This window comes from Artemia franciscana, chromosome 20 (assembly GCF_032884065.1).
Source record: "Artemia franciscana chromosome 20, ASM3288406v1, whole genome shotgun sequence".
NCBI lineage: Eukaryota > Metazoa > Arthropoda > Branchiopoda > Anostraca > Artemiidae > Artemia > Artemia franciscana.
The window spans coordinates 6,734,984-6,761,609 of NC_088882.1; the positions used below are offsets into that span (position 1 = coordinate 6,734,984).

At 34.5% G+C, this 26,626-nt stretch overlaps 1 protein-coding gene across 1 annotated transcript in view; it reads right to left on the reverse strand.

The window, feature by feature from the left end:
* Window positions 1–453: 453 nt before the first annotated feature.
* Window positions 454–26,626, reverse strand: part of LOC136040379 (integral membrane protein 2B-like) — a 49,502-nt gene continuing 23,329 nt past the window's right edge. Inside the window, exons 3-7 of the mRNA XM_065724636.1 lie at window positions 24,796–24,906; window positions 17,741–17,935; window positions 12,702–12,816; window positions 9,490–9,636; window positions 454–2,659 (exon numbers count right to left, since the gene is read on the reverse strand). Of these exons, the coding sequence (XP_065580708.1) occupies window positions 2,544–2,659; window positions 9,490–9,636; window positions 12,702–12,816; window positions 17,741–17,935; window positions 24,796–24,906 (684 nt within the window). The 3' untranslated portion in view covers window positions 454–2,543. The remainder of the gene's footprint in view (window positions 2,660–9,489; window positions 9,637–12,701; window positions 12,817–17,740; window positions 17,936–24,795; window positions 24,907–26,626) is intronic.

Below are 26,626 nucleotides of genomic sequence, written 5' to 3' on the forward strand. Positions count from 1 at the left end.
GGGGTGGTTTCTATAACTTACTATTTTTTGTATCAGTATTTTTACAAAATTTTAATTTCAACAGATTTATTAGAACTTTAACCCTTAGCAGATTTTAGATTTAATTTACGACTATTTCCACGACCTACCTACAGCATATAATCATTGAGGTTCCCTTTAAATTGCTGGTATTTCTTCGTTCGCAAGTTTATCGAAGTAAAATATTTTGCACCCCATCAACCCCACAAAAAAAATCCTGGATCCGCCCCTAATTTGTCGACCCCTCTGTGGGCTTGTGATAGAGATTTTTTTTACTAAATATCTTATCTTTATTATCTTACCGTCACAAGTAAACACTCAAGTTAACACCATTCGATGCTACAGAGAGTTTGGGCTTGACCTTAAGGGCTTCGACCCCTCCATCAAATTTTATTCTAATAAAGACCATTTGGTGCTACAAAAACATAAAAAAGCTACTACCGACATATTTTAATAAGTCCAGGATACAAAATTCACAAAGACAAAACAATAAGCGTGAGTCACACTTGAATAAAATCAAAGTGACATAAAACTGCTAAAAAACAGGGTGAGCTACAAAAAAATGAAACAAACACAATAGTCCTTTCCACTAATTCTCGAATGTCCTTGAAGTTTACGTTAATCTTAAAAGTTACGTAATCTTCAAAGTTACGTAAAATCATAATTCGCTGTGCTCTAGCATTTGAAAATAATAAAAGACGATAAAAAAAAATTATTATCCGAAAAAAATATATTTAGACGATATTCAATTTAATTGAATGCAATATTTTTAGGAATTTTCAGTTACTTTCTCAGCAAATTTCCCAATGATTTTTCTTGAAAATGATGGCCAACTCAAGAATTTTCAGAATAGTCTATAGCGTAAAAGATGCGTTCACACTAACCACACGAATCGAAAGTAAACAGAAGTATAATGGTAACTATCCATATAACTTAAAAAAAACTCAATAACTTGCCCAATATATACATAAGTAATTTTTATAAAGCTGAAAATGTATATTTTTGGGCTGAACTATTTTTTTTACCAAGGGTATCATTTCCAAGATTTAAGTCATTTGAACTTGCAATCACGACCCCTCAATTCCATTTCCCCAGCTTTCTGATAGTCAGCAATTTTTTGGCTGATGTAGTTCGATTACATTGGCGTAATCGAAACTCGAAATGACCCGACTTTTCTTACTTTAAAAAAATATGAACACCTAACGTTCAATTTTACAAACCATTCTTTTCATTTGCTTAATTTCATACAAATTTAAGCGTCCATTGTACACCAAACTGCATAACTCTAATTCACAATAGGTGTGCAGCCAGGAAAATATACTTGAATTCGAAATTTATACTGCTGAATAATCGAAAAAAAATTCTTCTTCTTCTTGTATAATACAAAAGAAGAACCAGAATAAAATAACAAATCCTTTTGCTTTGAATCGTTCACACTTCTCGAGACTATGAAAAGAGAAAAAAGAAAAGAGAAACAATTTTTTTTGTATTTTTTAAGCGCCCATTTTACACCGAACTGTATACCTGTATATACGTTTTACATCGAACTGTATGTAAGAAAAAAGGAAGGGGGGGGGGCAAGAACGGCTATTCATATTCTAAAAAATAATTAAATAACCAAAAATTTTTAGAATGTAAGAAAAAAAACTACTAACAGAAGCAATCCCAGCTAAAGCCTATATTGATCTAAATGAATTAAATTAAATACGTAAGAAAAGTAAATGGTGCCTGACACATAGTAAGCGATGCCTAATCATTTTTCTAATAGATATAGTCATACTATAGTATAACAATATACAGTAAGATCAAAATTTTGATATTCATAACATTTAGGTAATATAAAATTGTCCTTAAGATATTGGCATTATAAATAATACCTTTCTAGTTTTTTACCTATAATATATCCATTTACAAACGACAAGTGATATAATCTGTACCCAGACAAATAAAAGCATATTATACGGATTACGTACGAACAAGTTTAAATAGTACCAGATATTATATGTAATAGAGCTAAAAAGGGGAACACGGCAACTGTCATATAATTGGGGCATTAGTAATATGGAATAAAAGAAAACGGACCAAACCAGTTGAAACAGGTACAGATAGAGTTATTTTTTCATTCGAGAAAGATGTCTTTCAAAAATTTGAAAGAGAGCCATAACTGAACTACTGAAATTTATACTTTTTTTTAATTTTTTGAGAATTACTGAGTTTTTTTTCAGTTTAGAATCACTTTCGGTTCAGTTTAAATTCCTCTTTCTATTTTACTCAGTTCAGCTAGCGATAAAGCAAGCAACAAACTACACTCTGGTTATAGCTAAGAATAATCCAATTAATTTTTTTCGGTAGCAGTTTACTGAATAGCCCCTTCTCCTACCCCCCTCCCAAAAAATAGACATTAGATTACAGGAAAGTAAAAAATCCATGAATCTAAGCCATATTTTATTATTTTAATCCACTAAACTATCTATAATCATTCAACTGGTTTGGTGCTAATAAAAGGAGAAGATAAGAATAAGAGTTTAAGCCCTTTTCTTTCCAATTGCCTCATCAATGTTGACAATATCAAATTCCAGAAGATTCTTCCCAGTGTATTCAACAAAATGACCTTCGTTGTGATCCACGCTTCTTTTGAAAACTGAAAGATAAATATATATGATTTAGAGAAGTTAAATCTATATATATATATATATATATATATAAATAAGCTGTTTGTTTGTGTGTCTGTCTGTCGACTGACGTCACAAATGACGACCGGGACACCGGGACACAGGGAATATAAATGACGACCGGGACACTCAAAGAGAAATTACAGACTGGGACACCGGGACACAAATAACGACCGGGAGACAGGGAATATAAATGACGACCAGGACACAGGGACAAAACTGCAACAGGGACGCCGGGGGCACAGGGGGGATATATAAATGACGACCGGGACACAGGGAATGTTCGATTAGCAATCACCATCAACAAAGCTCAAGGGCAAACGTAGTTAAAAACATATATATATCTATCTATATTCACAGGTGGGACACAGGGACACAACTACAATGGCGCGTAACTAATATGGCACGTAGCGACTTACGCGCGCGGGGGGGCTTGGGGGGCGCAAAGCGCCCCCACCAACAAGGTGTTGGGGTGGCGCGAAGCGCCACCCCAACAGCTATTTTCTATAATTAAAAAGAAAAGACGAGGAATTAGATCTAAAAACATATCAACCTATCAAACATGTCATTCGGAATGAATATTTCGGAATGAACATTTATTTCGGAATGAATATTCGGAATTGAGAGAATACCTTACATTCTAAATATCATGCTCTGCTGAGAACAGTTTTTATTTCCAGAGGTGAGCTTTTCACCTAAAAAATAAATCTGGCCCCAACTGGCCACTGTGGCATCCAGTATGATTGCAAATTCCAATAGTGCTATTTCTATTATCGACCCGTTAATTTGCTTTTTCCAGTAAACTAGCCTCGTAGCCTCGTAGCTAGAAAACTAGCCTCATAGACGTTTATGGGTAACACTAATCTTAATAAATCGTGTATATTTAGAATCAGCATAATAAGCCGATTCTTTTGATATTTTTTTGTTTATTAATATTCAAATTCTGTTTCAACATTAATGATATTGTTTCAATATAATGTTTCAATTCAGGATACTGGTTAAGCAGTTTTGTTCTTAGCGATGATATTATTATTTATTGTTGAGTGATATGTTGTCTTTTTATTATTTTAGTGTTGATTAAGATATAGTTGGTCTGGTGTGAAATATTGAATGGTTTTCTTATGATTATAATATGTTCGTAGGCAAAATGAGGAAAAATAAGAAGAAATAAGGAAAAAGGGTAAAAAAGGGAAAAAAATAAGGAAAAATTGAGAAAAATAAGAAAAAAATAAAGAAAAAAAAGGTAAAATAAGGAAATATTCTGTTGGCCAAACTTTTTTTTCTTTTTTTCTTTTTTTTTACGACCACCACTTCTGTACTCATCGATCGAACTATTTCTCGCTCTTCTTTTTCAATTGTCTTATACAAACTATGGCAAACTTCATTTTTAAACATCCTCTGATAATAAGTTGGTCAAAGTAAATAATGACTTTAAGCGACAGTAATTTCACCACATAGTAAGTCGAACTACTTTAATTCTTCTCTTTTAAGTTTTATACACAACCTGACGAATTTTCAAGTAACTGATGATTTTTTATTTAGCAAACTTTGGATTAACTTTCCAGTTCCTTTTACTGATCCATATCCATTTATAGCTCCTCTAATCTTCCTTTATTTCCAGTTCCTTAAATTGATCTACAAACAACTTGACAAGCTTGACTTTCAGAATACTCCGATTTTGATTAAGTCCAAGAAAAGACCAGAGGCGGTTTTAGGGGGGGGGGGACAGAAGGGCACTTGTCCTGGGTGGAGAAATTCCAAGGGCACAAAATTTAAATAGAGAATTTAAGACTTAAAATCATTTGGTAGATTTTTGAATTTTATTTTTATTAAGATGAAGTAGAGGGCGCAGTTAATAAAAGAAAACAATTAATAAACTAAAAATTGATTCATCAAAAAATATAAAATAAAATAGCAATAAGCAAATAATGACATATTGATGATTATATTAAATATTGAATAATAACCAAACAGTGAAATAATTTAAAAAATAAATAAAAAAAGTAAATAAAATTAATCAATTAATAAATTGAAAATAATTGGGATAGTAAATGAAAATGTTACTATTATTTGGCCTGGAAATTAAGTAAGACACAGGAGAGGGAGGCGGGGTTAATCAAGATTTTACCCCTCGCGCTAAAGGCCAGAGCCGCCACAGGTAAATACAGTAAGTGTCAGTAATTTTAACAGACAGTTAGTCATCCTATTTTCAGTTCCCCTCTTTTAGTTGTTTTATACGGACTAAGACAAAATTCTATTTTAAGAACGATCTGATTTTGAATAAATTAAAGTAAGTAATAACAGCAAGTGACAATGATTTTAGCTGAGAACAAATCAAACTATGTGAATTATCCTCTTTTATTTGCAGTATACACATTATGACAAATTATTTTTAATTTCCCTCGCTCTGACTTTAAGCGTGCTCTGGTTTCAACAAAAATGTTTATTTAAAAAAAATATAAAGGTAATTTTCATGAAGATGAAAAAAATCTAAAACACCGACCAGATATTTCGACAAGGACCTCTGATAGCTTGTCCTCAGCATTAAAGAAAAGAAATATTAAAGAAAAAAGCGTTAATGAAAAAGATAAAGAAAAGCATTAGCATTAAAGAAATTAAAGAAAAAGCATTAAAGAAAAAGATAAGAAAAGAAACACCAACATAAAACCCAAACCTTTTGAAGTAAACTGAAAAAGACGGAGAAAATACTGAAACAGAATCAGGGCAAGAGAGAAAGAGACAAATAAACTTATGAACAAAAATAACGCCTACAACATCTTTCAACAACCAACAGGGGAGCCCATTGGGTTGTATATGATGGTTGTTTCTATCATTATAACCTAATCATATATATTCACGCTTCACCTACAAATCAAAATTACAAAACGGAAAAACAAACAAACTTCCCAGAAGGTACCGTCTCATCTTTTTCTGAACTGTTTACCATTATCTGCTACCTTTATACCCTCCAGCAGAAACTTCCACAACTGTGGTCCTGCGAAACACAAAAATAAAGTACTACGACCCTTAGACACTATGCCTAGTTTTGCAACATTGAATGGGGTCTCCTTGAGATGATACTACAAATTTACAAAGAGGCTGGAACGGGTTAATGGTAGCAGTACAATCCCTCTTTGAGTCCTATTTTGATCTTTTGAAGCGGTGCCAACAGCGTTTTAGAAGCACCATCAAGCAATGGGGATCCAAATTTGACGATGCGTGAGAGAAGGTTGTTTAGTGAAGAAAATCCCCAGCTTTTCTATAATGGAATGGGGGGGGGGGGTAACCCTATACCCCTCCCAAAAAAAGTTTAAATTTCATAAAAATGCAAGTATAATTTAGTTTAACAAGAAATCAATTATCGATTCGACGATTTTGACTAACTTACATTTTGAATACTTTTTTTTTATTATTTCAGTAATAAAGAGAGCTATTTGTTTTGGTCAATAATTTATCGAAATCTAGCAATCTGACTATATGAACTCTGGAATGGCAAATAACAAAATTACGCCTCTAAAAACAACTACGATTGTGCTTTAGGATTTCTTCCCAAACTTTTCTGAGTTCATTTTTTAGAGGGATCTGCTGAACTGCCATAGGAGTGTTTTTGAGGTGGTTCTGACCACCCCCAAACATTGACCTACATGTTGATCATCCCATCAAGAAGTTGGTTAACATAGGTACCTAGAATCTACAATTTTGGCAACCTGAAGATAAGAGAAAAAGTCTCTACTTTGGGCTGGGATCAATATTTAGATTGGCAAGAAAGAAGGGCTACTATAGAAAAAACATTCCTGTGTTTTGTGGCCATTAGCAATTGAAAAATTCATGTTTATATTAATTCATTTTATTTAAAAAATCATTTTGTAATATATTTTCTTTATTTTCTATATTCTTTTATTTTAATCCTACTACAAGAATTGGCCTTCCCTGTGAGACCCGTGAGACTAGCTTCTGAAAGTGATTGTTTCTATTAAAATCAAGATATCGCACCCTCCTAGTATACTTTCCATTGCCACTAATACGGGGGGAATAATTGTCAAATTTTTGACTTGTTACTGATGCTTTTTTACGGTAAATATTTAATCTGACAACAATAGCAAAAATACAGTACTACTAGTTCAAATAACCACTTCTGTTTAGAAATTATAATGCCTATTGTGTCATTTGCGCTTTATTGAAAACTCTATGCATTTTAAACGGTCCTTGGAAAGAACTAATGACAATAAACTCAATATTTGATATATAAAAATATTAATCACTAAAACTCAGCAATTCAAAAATTTATTTCGCTATAATTTTTTATTTTTATGTTTCAATGTTGCAAATATAAAAGAAAATATTTATAAAATAGATCGTTTTAAGTAAAGCACAAATGACGCATTAGGTTTTTATGGTTAGGGAAGGAGCAGGGGGGACAGTAGCCAAACTCCGGTTTAAGCCAGACGATCACGTTTTATTAAGGTTACGGAAGGGGTAGTAGCTAAACTAAGTAGAAACACTGAAACGAACAAATAAACAAAACAAGCCAGAATAAATGAAAGAGTAAACAAACTAGGTAGGATAAGAATAACCTGCTAAGCGATACCTCAAAACAGATACACTTGTCTCTTGGTTCTATGATTTCCCCAAAGTTAAAAAACTTTTTAGTACCCACAGAGTAACTTACACAGAGTAATTAAGTTACCATTTGAGTATATTTACGACTGAAACTGCAATTGGTGACTATTGTGTGTAATAGATACAATATGTGAAAGAAGGGGAATTCTTTCATGACTACACTGGGCTTGGTAAGAAATAGTCTTTGAAGCTAAGTTTAAAATTTTCATAGCCAAAACAACTCTCGGGACAACTTAAGAAGCCTCCAACATATATCGTGGGATGTATTATGGTGACATGGCATAAAATTTCTACTATTTATAATAGAATATTTGCAATGGGAATTTGATATTCAGAATCAAATTTATTCGCTGTTTTTTGTGTTTTTCTTTATATGTTGCGTTGAAATTAATTTAACTTCAGTTTCTGGATTTTTTTTTTCCGTTGATAAAGACTCTCAGACGTGGACCCGTATGATTCGGGTTTTTATCGCCCATTTTTTTTTTCTCTCTCTCTTAAATTTTCCCTTGAAAGCTTTTGAATTGTAGCCAAGGCTAATAATACTGAAGTGAAAAGGTATCTTTTCGAATATATCTATTCTGAGCTCAAATTCATGCATCACTCAATTTGCTTCAAAACCTTAGCCTTTTCTTTGGACAACAGTTAACAGACCAAATCTGGAACTGAAAAAGAATATTTTCTCAAAACTTAAATTTATAAATTTAAGGCAATGCAGAGAATTAGACCGCAATACAAAAGAAAAGATTAGAATGAGTTAGAAAACGCACTTGATTCCCAGCTATGGATACCCTTCCTCCTTAAAGGACCCAAGAAAGCTTCAGAAAAGTGGGAGCCAAACATAGTCAACTCTATCCCAAGCTCTATACCATAGCAGACTTAGGTGTCCAGCAAGGACCAACCTTGGTTCAATGTCCACCGTAGATAAGGCTATCTGAGCAATAGCGACGTCTACTCTTGGAAGAGCAAAAAAATATTGATTTTAAAAAACAGGTAAAGCCCCAGTTCTAATGACTCAGCAATCCAGGGTTCATATGGGGAGATATTCGCCACCAAGCTTCAAACAGGATCTGATAAGATCATATGATCATGATCATTACAAAAAATTGTAAAAGAGGTCTTACTGTAGTTGTCTACAGTGAAAACGTCAAAAACGTTTTAACTATAGTCAAAAAACGTCAAACGCCAGTGTGGTTTAAGTGACATAAATTTTATTTAATTTAGTAAATACTTTATTTTATTTAGACTTAAAAATTAAGTAGATTAGATATATTAAATTAAGTCTATATAGATATATAGATAAGAGCTGACAACAAAAAATTGTAAAAGAGGTCTTGCTGTAGTTGTCTAAGGAAAAATCAACAACGGGAATATCCTGCAAGACCCACGGGAAAATACCAAAGCTGTTGCTGAGGAGTAAATAACTTATAATTTTTTTTAGTGAAAAACGTCATGTATCAAACGTCAAACGCCTATACGCCTATACGCCAAACGCCAGTGTGGTTTTAGTGACTGAAATTTTATTCAATTTAGTAAATATTTTATTTTATGTAGACTTAAAATTGAACTTCTTGGGGCTTTATGCATTCTCCCCCCTCTGTACAAAAAGATCCACTAAACTTCTTTCCAATAACCAAAAGATTACAATGCAGTATCTTAATATTAAAACGTTAATATTACTTCATAACGGCATATAAAACCGTTTATTGTTTATGGAACAGACACAAGTTTTGGTATGAATGTTCCACCAAATGATTCTTCGTCAAACAACGGGCAACCTGTCCATCTTTTCTACTAAAATTTGATGAAGAAAGTATAATCCTGGAGGTATATTTTTTTAATGAAAAAAGTCATATATCAAACGTCAAACGCCAATACGTCAAATACAAACGTCATTTCATCAAACGTCAAACGCCAGTGTGGTATTAGAACGTATTTATTGAAGTCAAAGAAGTGATAACAGTGAGTAACAATAATTTTGACAGACACAAGTAAAAATATTGTTAGTCCATCTCACTCTGACTTTAAGCAAGCTCTGATCTTAATTAAGACAAAGGAAGTAATGACAGTAATTTCGGTAGACATCAAGTAAAGCGCAATTAATTGAAGTAAAAAACATGTTACCATGCGCTAGGAACTGGTAAATTACCTAACAGGAAGAGAAAAGAAAAAGAACACTCACTTGGTTTTGTGATACGCTCCAGCTTGTAAATTGGCACATTCTCGCAATAGTTATTGATTAGAGGTCCAAGATACTCGGTGTCCTCAATTTCTGGGATAACTACACGGGTTGTTTCTCTAACAACATCAAGAGCACGGTCGTAATATCCTAATAATACAATATAAAATTAGCCCACCAGCATTAGTTAAAAAGCATATATAACACACTCACAAACATAAGCAGTTAAAGGTTGGGCGTTTTTTAGTCAACTAAGGTGAACATTTTGTGGAGGAATTTTTTCTGGTGGAGGGGCAACAATGAAATAAAATTGATACTTTGAATGGGAAGTTCCAAAAATTCAAGAACATTATTGATTAACCTGGGAGGGGGGAGGGAGGGAGGCACGTACACGGGAAGTTTTTAGGGTTGAGTAACAATGAAACAAAGTTGATAATTTGAATGAAAATTTCCAAAGATTCAAAAAATTAAATTATTTTTTGGAGGAGGGGAGGCACGCACACAGGAAGTTTTTAGGAGGAGCAACAATGGAACAAAATTGATAATTTGAATGTGAAGTATCCAAAGATTCAAGCAAATTATAGATTATTTTGGGGGGGGAGGAGAGGCACGCTCACGAGAAGTTTTTAGGAGGAGCAACAATGAAACAAAAGTGATAATTTGAATGTGAGGTTTCAAAGATTCAAGAAAATCATAGATTATTTTGTGGGGAGGGAAGGGACGCACACAGGAAGTTTTTAGGAGGAGCAACAATGAAACAAAATTGATAATTTGTATGTGAAGTTTCCAAAGATTCAAGAAAATTACATTATTTTTTGGGGGAGGGGAGGCACGCACACAGGAAGTTTTTAGGAGGAGCAACAATGAAACAAAATTAATAATTTGAATGTGAAGTTTCCAAAGATTCAAGAAAATTATAGATTTTTTGTGGGGGGAGGGAGGCACGCACACAGGAAGTTTTTAGTAGGAGCGACAATTAAATAAAATTGATAATTTAAATGTAAAGTACCCAAAAATTCAAGAATTTTTTTTGTGGGGGCGGGGGAGGCACGCACGCAGGTTTTTCAGGAGGGGCGACCATGAAACAAAAATTGGTAGTTTGATTGTGAAGTACCCAATATTCAAAAACACTTTAGAGTTTGTTTGGGGAAGAAGCAGGCACAGAAGCCCTCTCCCCCTCTCCCAGCGTAAATCCCCGGAAAAAATGAGACAGGTCAGAACATTGATTGTGAACACCACCTCTGTCATTCACCATTCTTTTTCCGAGTTTATTTGGGGAAGAAGCAGGCACAGAAGCCCTCCCCCCTCTCCCAGCGTACATCCCTGGAAAAAATGAGACGGGTCAGAACATTGATTGTGAATACCACTTCTGTACCGCACCATCCTCTTTCCGAGGTTGATAATCAGTCCGTTTATTCTAGCAAGATATTTTTTTTTCTTTTTTTTTACCGCAAAAATTGTCTAAATGCATCCATAACACAATCACAAACAAACCCACTTAAGGGTTGGGCATTTTTTGGTCAACTGCCCAGATTGAGGGAGTTGCTTGCACACATAGATAGTGGCACCATTGTTATAAGTTACTTTTGCCCGCTTACAACATTCAAAAAGGAAGCGGAGTAAAGAAAAAAAAAACTAAATTAAAAAAAAAGATAAATAGAAAAATAGATAATACAAAATTAATCCAAACAGCACTGGTAAATAATTTTAAATGTCAGAAAATGAAGTAAACGGTTTCAACTTCTCTTAAACACATGCTAATGAAATTCAACTTCACTTAAACTTCATTGGCACTCTAATGAATCCGCTACATCTAAAGGGCAAGGAACACAATATCTTTGCAAAATAAAACTATTCCTGTAATAGAGCAATAATCATAATAAAAACTTCGGGTAACGACAAAACCCCAAATGAATCTTTAACTCTTCTTCGGAGAAGAAGACTTCAATTCCCTTCATTCTTTTCATTACCCTTCTTCGGAGGGCAAACCTAGTCACCCTCAAGGAAAGGAGAGAACAAATTTCCTTGCGTTTTGCCGGCAATGCCGTGCATACCCCTCGTACTAATTCTCGTTTCCCTAGTGAACTTTACCCCCCCCCCCCCCAATCACCCCTCACGTTCTGTTTCAAGAAAAATCTCCCTTCTTGCCCCAAGAAGAGCTTCCACTGAAAGATATAAAAGAACGTTCATCCCTCACATAGTTTAAATTTTAAATCAATAGCCCTCCCCCCTTCTCACTCCACTTTTGTCTTATAGTTTTAGTGTTTATTTTGCAATTACAAACTTCGTAATTTTTGCTAGCTTGATTTTTGTTTAAATTTGTTTTTCCTGTTTTAGTTTTACAAGTTTTTATCGTTTGACTTTTTATTGATTGCAAATTTTATGGTTTTTTACTAACGCAAAGAGTACAGCTGGGCACAGTCCTGCCAGAAGAGATGGTAGTAAATTGCGGTGTGTCACAGGGATCAGTCTTGGGTCTACATTATGACATAAATGGATGCCTTAAACAGCTGTCAACGCCTAGGTACAATGATGACCGAAGGTTTTCTCCAAAGGAGGTGCATTAGTGTATTAGTAGTTTAAGTGTTCCTTTTTTAGGTTGTCCCAAACGCACTAATATGCGTCGGGACGTATTTTGATATTGTTAATATTATATGTAGTTGTGTTTTGTTAGTATTATATGCAGTTGTGTTTTGTTAGTATTATATAGAGATCTCTATGTTGTGTTTTTTTGTGAATCATTTGTTAATAATACAGAGGTTGTGATTGGCGCTAGAGTCGGCAAAAAAAAAAACCCTCAACGCCATCGAGGATTTTGCGACACTTGGAATTTTTTCAAGCTTTGTAATCTTTTTTTTGTCAAGAACTGAGACACGACACTGATCACTACAATAATTTTTACCAACTACATAAGTTAAATTGATTATTCTTATTATTGCAGGAAAAAAATTTCAAGTAAAGCCAAACGCTAGGCAGCACTAAATTTCTTTTTTTTTAAACTAGCACCAGTTCCCATCTTTGTAAGTTCTTATACTCTTTGGGGTATAACAACCAATGCTAGATTTAACACTTTCTTAGAATAAGCAAATACACATGATGCCATAAAAGTTATGACTAAATATAGGCTAAAATATATGTCTAAAATATAGGCTAAATATTGTATTTGTATTTCGAGCAGCCAACTAGTACTAGCTAAAAAAAGAAAAAAAACATACCTGACACTGTCATCATAAGAAGATCAAGAAAACTGGTCGGTGCCAAAACAAGGTTGAAATCCAGTGGAGCGACAAAGCACCTTTCCCCAGTGACATCAACAATTGCAGTATAGTTCTGAAAGTTAAGAAATCATAGCTGAATGATATAATTACAATAGAAGAAAAAAGACAAAGGAGAGGAATACAATATATTAAACGCAAAAAGTAATTACAAAATATTTAAACAAATATAAAATGAAAAAATTAAATAACAAGAGCTAAGAGTTCATAAGGCACTTATGAAGAGGTCGGAAGAGCCAAGAGCTTATTTCCAAAAAGTTTCATTACGATCTATCCACTCTTAAGCGTTTTCAAAGATTTCCATATTCCCCCTCCAACTCCCCCCAATGTCACTGGATCCGGTCTTCTCAACAAAAATTCTTCTCTACTATCTTGTTCGCTCACTCCCCACCAGATGGTCAAATCGGGGAAAAGACTATTTCTAACTTAATCTGGTCTGGTCCCTGATACACCTGCCAACTTTCGTCGTCCTTGCTTATCTGGAAGTGCCCAAACTAGCAAATCTCCCCCAGTTCCCCGAAAGAGAACAGATACGGTCCTGTTATTTCAATAACGTATCTAGGACATGTACTTATTCTTCCCACCAAGTTTCATACCGATCTCTACACTCTAAGGGTTTTCCAAGATTTCCGGTTCCCCCCACCAACTCCTCCCAATGTCACCGGATTCGGCCGGGCATTAACATAAGAGCTCTGAGACACGAGGTCATTCTAAATATCAAATTTCATTAGGATCTGATCACCCCTTCGTAAATCGAAGCGGTTTCGTAATTTTTTTTTTTAATTTATCTGAATTAACCACCCCCACCCTTCCAACTCCCCTAAAGAGAGCCAATCCAGTCAGGGTATGTCAATCACGTATCTAGGACTTGTGCTTATTCTTCCCACCAAATATTATCACGTCATCTCCACTCAGAGCGTTTTTCAAGGTTTCCGGTTTCCTCCTCCAACTCCTGCCAATATCACCAGATCCAGCCAGGATTTAAAATAAGAGCTCTGAGACACGAGATTCTTCAAAATATCAAATTTCATTAGGATCTAATCATCCGTTCTTAAGTTAAAAATGCCCCTTTTTTCTAATTTTTCAGAATTAGCAAATTAGGTCCACCGGACTCCCCCAAAGAGAGCGGATCCAGTCTAGTTATGTCAATCACGTATCTAGGACTTGTGTTTATGCTTCCCACCAAGCTTCATCCCGATCTCTCCACTCTAAGTGTTTTCCAAGATTTTCACCCCCCTCCAACTCCCCCAATGACAGTGGATCCGGCCGGGATTTAAAATAAGAGGTCTGAGTTACGACGTCCTTCAGAACACCGAATTCCATTAAGATTTGATCACTCGTTCATAAGTAAAAATACATCATTTTTTCTGATTTTTCCAAATTAAACCCTACCCCCAACTCCCCCAAAGAGAGCAGATCCGTTCCGGTTATTCCAATCACGTATCTAAGTCTTCTGCTTATTCTCCCCACCAATTTTCACTCCAATCTCTACACTCTAAGCGTTTCCCTATATTTCAGGTTTCCCCCTCCAACACCCCCCCAGCGTCACTGGATCTGATCGGAATTTAAAATAACAGCTCTGAATCACGATATCCTTCAAAATCTCAAATTTAATTAAGATCCGATAACCCGTTCGTAGGTTAAAAATACCTCATTTTTCCGAATTAACCGTCCCCCCACTCCCCCCCCCCCCCCCTAGATGGTAGAATCGCGGAAACGACTATTTCTAATTTAGTATGGTCTGGTTCCTGATACGCCTGCCAAATTTCGTCGTCCAAACTTATCTGGAATTGCCCAAACTAGCAAAACCGGGACCAACAGACCAACAGAGATTGCGATCGCTATATGTCATTTCGCAAATATAAAGTGCCATAAAAATTAAAAACAAATAAAAATGAATAACAAAACGAATGATGAAGTTAGATAAAAAATAAAAATATTAAATGTAAATAAATAAATATAAAAAATGTAACAAAAATATCATTACAACAGAACAAAAAAGACTAAGGAGAGGGATACAATATATTAAATACAAAAAAAAATAATTAGAGAATATTAAAAAAATATAAAATAAAAAAATTAAATTAAAAATAAAATAAATAAAAATGAATGAATTTTTTTTTAATAGATAAAAAATAGAAATATTAAATATAAATAAATGGATATACAAAATATAACAAAATACAATTACAACAGAACAAAAAAAAACAAAGGAAAGGAATACAATATATTCAATACAAAAAAAGTAATTACAAGATATTTAAATAAATATAAAACAAAAACATAAAAGGAAAATTAAAAACAAATAAAAATGAATGAAAATTTATAAAATTAGATAAAAAATAAAAATATTAAATAACATAAAAGATACAACAAAAACATAATTACAATAGAACAAAAAAAGACAAAGGAGAGGAATGTAATAAATTAAATAGAATAAAATTACAAAATATTTAAATAATTATAAAATGAATGAAAATTTATAAAATTAGATTAAAATAAATATAAAAATAGAAAATAGAACAAAAAAGACAAAGGAGAGGAATACAATATATTAAATATAAAAGTTATTATAAAATATTTAAAAAAATATATAATTAAAATTAAAAATAAATGAAAATGAATGAAAATTTATAAAATTAAATAAAAAAAATATTAAATATAAATAAAGAAATATAAAAAATATAACAAAAATATGATTACAATAGAACAAAAAAAAAAGACAAAGGAGAGAAATACAAAATATTAAATACAAAAAAGTAATTCCAAAATATTTAAATATATATAATTGAAAAACATTTAATTTTGGCTATATATTTGCACATTAGGGGGGGGGGGTTAAAGTATTCAGACTGTGTGAAGTTGGAAAACAATTCTTACTACATAATATGCAGAATAATTGTACCTGTTGCTTTGATGTTCTCATTGAAGTAACTCTAATAGCTTCTTTTCTCTACGTGGAGAAATAAATAACAAATAATTAGGTGATTTATGTTTAATGTGTTGCGGAGAATTATTATTATTATATGTATTTTTTTTTTGTATTTTTTTTTGTATATTTATGTTGATACTGTAGTTTGTATTTGCTTTGACTTGGTTTATTTTTGTTTTTTTTATTTTGTCCGTGCTCCACCTTTTTTTTTCCTCTTTGTTTTTATTTTCGTTGTGTAACATTGTACGTGCTAATATTGTAATATTCGAAGTGCTAAAGTATGCCAACAGGCATGTGTACTAGTTTGTCATATCTATTCATGTGATTCTTGCAAATGAAAAATTATCTATCTATCTATCTATTATTGGTGGTGGTTTTATATGTATTTAGTTTAGTGTTTTTTTCTTTTTATCTTGTGATGAGGAAGCCTAATTTAAATAAAGGCGATATATCCGCGTTATTTTAGTATTTCATCTCTTTTCTCTCTACTGGCCGCAGTCTGAGGTTTTTTCTTTGTTGAGTTTTATCTCTCTTTGTTGTTTGTTATGATTGTACCTAACACCATAGGCAAGCATACCCGCTATACTTTATCCTCCCCTCACCCCCGAAATATGCAAATATATAGCCCAAATTTGTTTCTAAAGTATTATATTTTTATCATACTTAGGTATATTTCATTAGGATTGAGCGTCAGAAAAACATAATAGAAGAATATTAGGCAGGTGGTACTTGATACAAGTACCATCCTTCCCACAAGAACCGTGGATTTGCCTTTCAAGTCTAGCCGTCTTCTCACGAACGTCGGCCTGCCAAGGTGCCATAGACACGAATTTCAACAGATAGCTAGCTTGCGAATAACGCCGTCTAGCAAAAATATAAAAGTAAAAGAAGAGTCTCATCCATCCAGAACCAATGAATTCTTAGAATTTCGAGTAAAGAATCAATTGAAGAAAAAAATACGACAAAAAATCCCTCTCCTTAGAATTAGGAAAATATATTTTTTTATCCCCCTTAATTACCATAAATTGGCGCCGTTATATGTAAATAGAGAACAGCATAAGAGCCAAGGGTGCATCCAGGACTTTTTATTCGGGGAAGGGAAGTACAAGAACTTTGAAAAATACATTTGGGCGCAGTTGGGCGTAAGTGTTTCCAGTTGGGCGCAAGTATTGAAAAATTGTAAAAATGCGTCCAAATCGGTGTAGCCACTATGGCAGTTAAGCTGTATTTTCCTTGAAATTCTCACTTAGAACTTGCGATCTCATCTGGAGATCACCAGAAATTTTAGAGATTTGATTTTAGTTCATTATTCTTTTTATTAGTAGCTGATTTTAAAGTACTTTGAATTTGATTTATTTAAGAAAGTTAAAAATTTAAACATTTTAGGTTTTAGTTTGACTGTTTGTTATTTCTAATTTGACTATTACTTTTTTTTTGGTTAAGTATAGACAAAAACTGCCATTGATCGGCATAGCCACGTGGGGGATTTGATTATAAAATTGTTTCTGGAATAAAAATCGGCTATGACTTTTTGAAAGTTTTGAAATATATTCACACTCTTTTACAGTGCCAAAATATGGGACAAATACTTTCTTCTACTTCTTCTATTTAAAGGAGCACCAGGCGTTTCCGCCTCACCTGGCATCTCAAATTCACATATTACGTCATATTGTGCATAACCGCAAGCTCCCCAGAATCACAACTACACAGATATGATGCATAGGTTCCACCTGTTAAAACAACACATGAGTAAATGCTCAAGTTAAATATGCCGATTATGGAAGTAAAGGACATGCAGCGTTCATGAACGATAGTCAAAAAATTGAGAATGTCGGAAAATCGTCGGCTTTGCAAAGAACTGACGCAACATATACTACCCATTCATAAATAGGATTGTTCTAGTCTTAGAGAAGTATATTCTGTCTTTCATTACAATTTGTTTCGTTCTAACCATACTGTCATTCCCCTTTGATTTTTGTGAAAGTGACAGGTAAGAAAGAAATTATTATAATACGTAAAATATAAGAAATGGTACGAAATTACTCACAAAACGGAAGTCATGAATAAATCTTCCTTGGCGATTGGCTCCAAATTTGGGCACTTCAATTTTAACGGCCTCTTCGTCATCCATGTCGATATCAATCATTTCGTCAAAGAATGTCTGCAAGTCAACAGCATTCTTGTCCATTTCGTTGAAAAGACCCGAAAGTTCGGCAGAGTCAGAATCAGCACCTTCCACAAGCTGCAAGTTGATAATGATTAAGGTTGGCCAGAGAAAATATATTACATTGGGGATCAAAAAGCCGTATTCCATAAATTAGGGAGCCTTTGGCCCACTAACACCGTATTTTACTGTATTAATAAACCATCTATCAAATAGCCTCCTTCAATCTTTTCTTTATAACTGGTAGTAAACTGATTAGTCTCTTTAAAAAAATCTGAAATTTGTCTCATAAAGAGTCCAAGGGGTATATTATCCTTGACATTTTTAAGGATCTGTAAACAAAAGATTCAGTTATCTATGAAATATTATCCTTTGTGAAATATATACAGATTTTAGAAATCTCCGAAAGATGTCAAAATGATGTGGTCATTATACTTCGCTGGATCTCGTTATTCACGTAGTGTCTGCCGCAATGCAGCAAAAGACACAAAATGCAACTCTGTCATAAAATTGATTTATGCAAGGCCATACCCAGGGGTAGAGGTTACCGTGCTTGAACCATTGCCCCCTAATTTTGTCCTAACTCATAGAACCATAACAAAAATTCATATATATGAATTTTTGATTTGTTTTTGAATTTCTGGTAAAATATCCCTTCCCCCCCCCCCCCGAATGAAAATCCTGAGCTTGCCCTTGGGTTAACGTATCAGCTTCCTCCACAAAGCAGTCTCATTTTGTGAATCTGTCCTATCCCGGTCTGAAGAAGAAATGAGCCCTTTTGTCACCATTTCCAGTGTAATATTGGTCGTTGCAATAACTAAACACACATTTTTATCCAAATTCAAAATCTAATTTGGTCCAGCAATAACTAATGTAATTTGAGTTAAACTGTGAGTTCGAATGCAACGTGGTCGATTACTTCAGGATAACGAATGTGGTAAACACGTTTCAAAGTCATTTTAACAATGTATCCAACCAGACTTGCTATTTTGGCCAGTGAGCTTGCCCATTTTGATTTTAGAAATTGTACCGAACGTCCCAATATTCGAACCAATGGCCGCATGAAATTTTAATTTTTAATCGGTAAATATACGTACTTTTTTACTTTTCTCTTCAAGTCTTCTTCTTCTTCAATAGGACTTTAGGGTTTAGATAGAATAAAAGTTTAGCTTTTAACGGATATACATATTTTAGTGTATACATAATATACCCGTATACCCGTTATTATCCCAAAAAATTTAAAGGACTTGAACAATTCTAACACTGATAAGAAGATAAAATCTTAACTGGCTGTGACGTAACAAAAAAAAGGAAAAATAAAAGAATCTACAATAATTACTAGTAATCTACTGAAGCAAGTTTTTGTGTCAAGATCATCTTCTACATATACAAAAATAAAAGAGATTGTTTCGTCATGAAAAAGATTCAATATACAATGGCATCAATTGATAGAAATGTAAGGGGAGGGGGAAGGCAAAATGCGAAAGAACGTGAGAATTTTTTCCTAATCATGAAGAATCTACAATGCAACTTCAACATTCATTCATTCTAAGATGAGACAGCGCTCTTTATTCTATTTATTCTATTATTTTTTTTATTATTTATTTTATATAGATTATTTATTATTTATTATATTATATATTATATTATTATTATATATTATATAATATTATATAATAATATATATTATATTATATTATATTTATTATATTATTTATTTATTATTATTGTTTATTCTTTCTTTGCTCTTTATTCTATTATTTATTCATTCTATGATGGGAGACAGCGCTCTTTATAATGGTGTTTCGGGACAATTTCATATAAAGTTGCGAATTACAAAAATTTAAACAAAAATTCAGCTAAATTATTAAGTGAGGTGCCTCATTTTTCTAGGACAATTATCCGTTTTTTAGAGGTTAAGAGACCGTTTTACCAGCTTGCATAGTGACAATCGTATAGTGAAGCATTACAGATGGGCTTCATGCTGGAAAAGGAGGGAATGCTTCATCTTGCGTGTCTAGTGGCTTCGGACTTTTAGGGCCGTTCTCTGAATCAGAAAGATGACAATCTGTCTTGGGAGAGAAGTTAGCGGCTTGGAAACAGGACAAAAATATTTTTACCCTGAAAAAGCGTTTTGAGGCACGCCCCCCCCCAAAAAAAAAAAAAAAGGAGCCAAAAAAAGGGTGTTAGACTTTTGTCTGTGATTGGATCAAAAATGTCTCTTACGACATTTTTCCAAGGGAAACCTGAAGCATTAAGACTATTAGAACAAAATATTGGTTCCTCCCTAAACGGGGCCCAAAAAAGAGCCCAAAAACTGTTAGTGTGGAAGGGGTGGTAATAGAAAACTAACCAAGACCTGAAAAGAAGACTAGAAGTCATTACCTTAAGTGAAGGACAATTATGCCCTGTAATGAGAGTGGAGGTTGTAGACTGCTGTTAATATTTTTTCCCTTTTAGTTGTCATTGAATTTTATTAACAAAACATTATTTTTAAAGCTTTGAACCTATATTTTTTGTAGCGTATTTGAAGCTCATTCAAAGTTAGTATCTGCATTCTGTTTGCGTGTTTGAAGTAAATTCAGTTAAATGATTTGATATTAGCTTTGTTTCAATTATAAGTAATAAAACTTGCAAATGTGAAGGACATATTTGAAGAATTGAATTTTGAAGCTCAAAAAGAACTTAGGCGTCAACAGCGCAGTCCGTTGCAGCGCCCATATTTTCTCCTTTGAAAAACCATCATCTGAAAAACATCATCTTTGAAAAACCTCATCTGAAAAACCTCTAGCCACCGAGGATGTTGAGGCGAGGATACTTAAACTTAACAGCATAAGGATAATCTAATACTTTTTATCCAATGAAAAAAAGTCAGGGGATTTCTTTTGATTTTCTTGTTAGTGTACCACCTGACTCATATTTTTCTTCAAAATGTGTAACTCATATTTTACACTCAAAATGTGTAAAATATAAAAATCATTAAATAAATAAAATACCTTCATTTCACGCATTGCAGCTGGCATATAAATGTTGCTGAAATAACTATCAAATATATAATAGTTATATATTTAATATAATTATTAAATAATGTAGTTTAGGGACTATCGTCACTATACTAAGTATTAATCATAATATAAAATTAATATAAATGTACAATTATATAAATTATACAATATACAAAAATACATAAATTATAAGAAAAAGTATTAGATAAATATAGTAATACATTCATTTCACGCACTGTAGGTGGCATGAGAATGCCGTCGAAGTAACTACTTACTATATTACAGCTTTATGTTTAATATAATTATTATTTAATACAGTTTAATGACTGTCGTCACTATACTAAATATTAATTATAACATTAAATTAATATAAATATATAAGTATATAAATTATACTCTGCATCAAAATGTATAAGATAAAATAATTAGACAAATACAATATAGTCAGGGAGCCACTCAACGAAAATGTGTCGGGTAGGTGATCAGTGAGCAGCAGAAGGTCTGACAACGGACTATGGGGTAATCGATAACGCTGATCACGAAAATGGGCGTTATATACTCGGCCGGGGGGTGCTTGACCCCGAAAATTGAAAATTTCGCGTTTTTTTTACTATTAAATCACGTTTCGGAAAAATTTCCACAATGATCGCCAAATCTTTCGTAACTGATGCCAGAAGTGACGAGTACAGTAGGGACTATCGCGAATGACCTTGAAACTTGCAATTTTAATTTTTTTTTATTCGCGCTGGAAAAGATTTCACGCCTAGATTCAGCTGGTAGCGGATAGTTTTATTATCTCAGACAGGAAGATTGCCACTATACACAACAATGACCTTGATTACAACTCTCTTTCATTCCTAATCAGAATTATTAGTAAACTTGACAAGATTATTATTCAATAAGCTTGAATAAACAAAAAAAAGATTACTATTCTAACACCTGCTACGGATTTCGTGAACGGCACTTGTTACTACAAAAGTTAAAAAGTAGCTCAGCATATCAAATTATCCATCAAGCATATCAAACTCGTCCATAAAACACTTCCCACCACAGCCACAAAGTAAATCGCAAGGTCTATTTCCAACACATGAACATTTTTTTGTACAGCGCTTGCACGAGCAGTACTGGGGGACCACACCTCCTGGAAATGCCTGAAGGGTAGACACAACTGTCCTAACCCCACCGTCTTGAAACATCCAGCCAAATTGCAGGGGATCCAGAAACTGTGACTTTGCTCGATTTGCTTGCAAAAAAATGTCCAACTGCAGGTACACGCGCTTAGCATGACACTCAAAGGCAGCGTCAGATGGTGGCAAATACTTAAGCTCCCGCCTTCGAGGGTACAAATGCACTCTTAATTCATTAAGAGAGGTAAAGTGGTCTGGGTCTTTTCCGTATGAGGCAACGACGACCTTTTTGCAAATCACACTGAATTTTTCTAGAACCGCAGGGTCGAGCTTTGACTTCTGTATCTCTTAGGACAAGCAAAGCAATCGGTTTCTCCAATCCCCATTTCTTGACAGCCTTGGCCACCACTCGTTTTCCTTTAGAAAACATGAAACCAACGGTATCACACCCTGAAAGCGTATGAAAAGGCAGATGGAGTGAACAAAATCGTTCGGTAAATTGCTGCAAAGCCGATGTATAGGCACTAAATAGCTGTGGAACCTGACATAAACTTTCCGCTTTTCACAATTTGGGTGGTTCCCAAGGAATAACTTGTAGTGATATAGCAAGACGACAACTATGTCTGTGTCATTCGCATCGACCAAAACGACATCGAAACCCCTCTCCAAACAGTCCAACATGTGTAACACAACTCTTGTATCGGCCTCTTCATGGGTACAGCTCAAACGCTCTTCAAAGTTTGTATCAGCATTTCCACTTCTGTTGAGCATCACCACTCTCATCCGGTCTCGAAAGCCTCCTGAGAGGTACACAGTGAACCCTGCTTGCAGCAGGTGAACTGAGTTTTCAAACTCACCGAATAGAAGCTCAATCAGTCTTGCCTTTGTCTTGGAATTTGAGAGCAACGAGTTCCAGTCATCTAAGTTTGAGTGTCTACCTAGAGCTACCGGAGACCTGTTTGAACATCCTCGCTGCTCATGGCAACCACCGCAGTCCTTTAGGCAGATCACCTTGCCTTCTTCGTCGGAATATCCAAAAATCCCATCATATCTATCTGCAAGGACGTGCAGCTCCTTAACGTTGCTGTTGAAAGACACAAGCGTAGAAAATGTCCGTTTTCCATAGCTCTCAACAGTTTCCGATGGATTTGGTGGATGGCTTCTGAGGTAGGGCATCAAGTCTACCACCCTTGAGTGAGTCGACTCACTGCTAATCTCGAGGTTAACGGGCCACTCGCTCAAGCTGATTTTTGTTTTCAAATACTCCAGAAGAGCTGACTTTGTTCCTGTCCAAAGCACAACCATTCCAGATATGGCACTTCTCTGGAATATAGAAGGTGCATATGGAAGAAGCTCATGGGAAAGCAAATTCTTTAGATGGTGAAGTCCTCTTTTGCCTGTAAAGTCAACACTCACCAATACCCTTTTGACAGTTTGAAGTTCAACATTGGTAAGGCTATTTACAGCACTAGAAGTATTGGTTGCTTTTTTCTGTTTCGCCTTCTCATTATTCATGACCTTTACTTTGCTAAAGGCACCTTTTTCACCGTCCAAGTAGCGATCAACCGCTCTGCTTCCAACAGATCGCACACTGAGGAGACTGTCCGCTATCTCACTATCAACTGTCTCAAGCGTATAAATATTCAGCATATCTTCGTCAGTGGATCGAAAGGGATTGAGCCTTGCTTCCAGAACAGACTTCACTTTATCAAAAGCCATGTGTTGCCGCAGAACGAAGGAAGGGTGATCTTCGTGGTGAGAGGAGTCAAACTCAGTCTGGGGAACAATGCGTAGCATCTCAGTGTATACAGACGAGACTGAGGCACAGAACGGAAGAGTTAAAGTCCACTTCACCAGTGCCAACTCATTCATGGTAATACCCGTCATTCCACCTTCCGTTTTTGAATCTAAATTAATGGTAGATTCTACAGCATGGTCTGGGGATATGCAGTTGAATTTTGCATTCAGCTTATCTTATTTCTATTCAGCTTATCTTGGAAAATCTATCTGGCCGGGTGAACCCTGACGCATTCACACTGGATAGATGCCGCTGCTTATCCGAGCTAAAAATTGGGTCAGTCCGCTTTTCTGTCAATAGTTCGAAAAAGAGAAGAGTTAGAGAATTTCTGGATCATTCATTTTGTATGACAATAAATTTCCTACAGAAGCCATTAAAAAAAAATACACCTCAGTCAGGCAAATTTTCAAGATGGATCAAGATTAATCCAAAAGAGAGATAAATTGTGTTAACTTTTTCGTCGAAATTTTGTGATTACAAATGAACGGCAAAAGATAAAAATGTTTTGAAAAGAGAATATGATTTTTTATTTAATTACCTTCGATCTGAGGCATAGCTGAACAATTTTGGAGTAACCTGTAATTTTTTATCGATTTTAATATAATTTTTGCCAGTTAAGATGGATTTTTAGGGAATTTGAAGAAATGTGGATGTCGCACCCATTTGTCGACTATATAACGCCGATTTTCGTTTTCAGCATGGTCGATTGCATTAGATTGCACACTCAAACCTTCTGCTGCTTGCTGATCACCTCAATCCTTAAATATCAACATTTCTCTCGTGTGGCTCCCTGACTAATAATGACTTCATATCACGCATTGAAGGTGGCATAGGAGTGCCGTCTTATGTATTTTATTGAACTTCTAATATAACCATTACTCAATATAGTTTAGTGATTATCGTCACTATACTAAATATTAACTATAATTTTAAATTAATATAAATATATAATTATATAAATTATGCAATGTATCAAAATGTATAAAATATAAAAACGTAATTAGATACCTTCATTTCACGCATTGCAGGTGGCATGAGAATGTCATCGAAAAGTTGAATACGTGCATTTCGTTGAGCAGTCTCCGTAGGCACGCGGCACCAGCCACGGAAACGTCCAGCCTACAATATCGGGACAGTTTAATATTCCTTGAGAAAAACAAGCATACCCTTTACACAAACCCTATGTTTCAGTTATAAAAACTGCTAAAGCAGCCATATTTCCTAGCCTCGCCATTTCCTAGCTCAATAGTTATAGGGTAAAAAATATTTTTGTCAGAAAGCACACACGCGGCGAGGAGGCTCTTTACTCTAAGTCTCAGATTTTTTTAAGCAGCAATGTTAGATGTCTTCAAATGTCAATTCTGTTGATAACTAATCCTACAAATTTGATTAAAAACCTAAGAGAGATATGACGATGAAACACCTCTAGCCCCCCACCCAAAAAAAAAAACCTTTGGAGAGGCTGTAAGAAGAATAGGGAATTGGTTATCTATGTAAGTTACTATCTCTTTTAGTGCCTCGATTAGCAAATTTTATTTTGAAAAGCCTAATGTATTAGAGTCTCTTCTAAGCTATTGCAATGACCTTGATTATAACGTTCTTATCAAAGATTGCCTAAGGATCAATTTCCTTTTTGACAAAATGCATATTTCTGAAGATTTAAGCTCCCTGAGAAACTTGCACCTACAGCAGTAACTTGAACCGAAAAACAAGATTTCCTTACAGAATCTCTTTCTTCCTTTAAAGCAAGAATTCTGACTGCTATTTATATTAGACTGCAACAAATCTTCCCTATGTGTTAAATAAACCTTGCAACAAACCTTGATAATAGTTGTACTAGAGGACTTTGGACGGATGGGTATGTTGAATACAATTAAAATAAATAGGTTTAAAAACCTTTGTGCTTTTATAGGGTCGAAACCATTCTGAGGCCCACCAAGTTAAAAACCTGAGTAAAGATATGTGTTGGTCATGCCAAAAGGTATGTGTTAACATGCCCTAAAAGTTTCAACTTCATTCCCTTACCGTTCCTGAAATATCCGACAAACACTCCTGACAAGCTTGAACGCGCATAGTGTCTTTTGATTTAGTTTAACCTCCCACTCCATGATAGTCACAACTTAATACCCATAGAACTTTTAAAAAAGCGTATTTTTTCTAATTAAACGGCCCTTGTATTTCAGGAGTGATTCTTAAATAATTAGTGAAATATCGAAGTTTAACGTAATGAATGAGGTATTGAGAAGGAGGCAACTCCCCCCATATGCGTAATAATTTCTGTCTGTTTTAAGTTCTAATGTAGCTCTTTACTTTCAATTTAAAAAACTTGTTTTTTTTACTTAAAACTTCCTGTTCAACGAGCAAAAGTTCAAATAAATCCCCAGTACTCTGACACTGCCTGACCATGGATAAACACCGTGGCTGTGGTGGTAGCTCCCAGTACTCTGACACTGCCTGACCATGGATAAACACCGTGGTTGTGGTGGTAGCTCCCAGTACTCTGACACTGCCTGACCATGGATAAACACCGTGGTTGTGGTGGTAGCTCCCAGTACTCTGACACTGCCTGACCATGGATAAACACCGTGGTTGTGGTGGCAGCTATAACCTAATAAAGTAAAAACCACGGCCCATAGTACAGATGAGAAATCTCCATTTAAAGCAGTGGCTCCCAACCGATTTTGGGCCATGATACTTACTTAATTTGTTTTTATCTTAAACCGAACTCATGATAGTTTTTTTTTTGCTATCAAAAATTGTATGTGTATTCACATGAAGGAAGCTATAAAGGCCATTAAAAAAGGCCTTAAAAGACCATTAACTTGATAGTTTTTTTTTG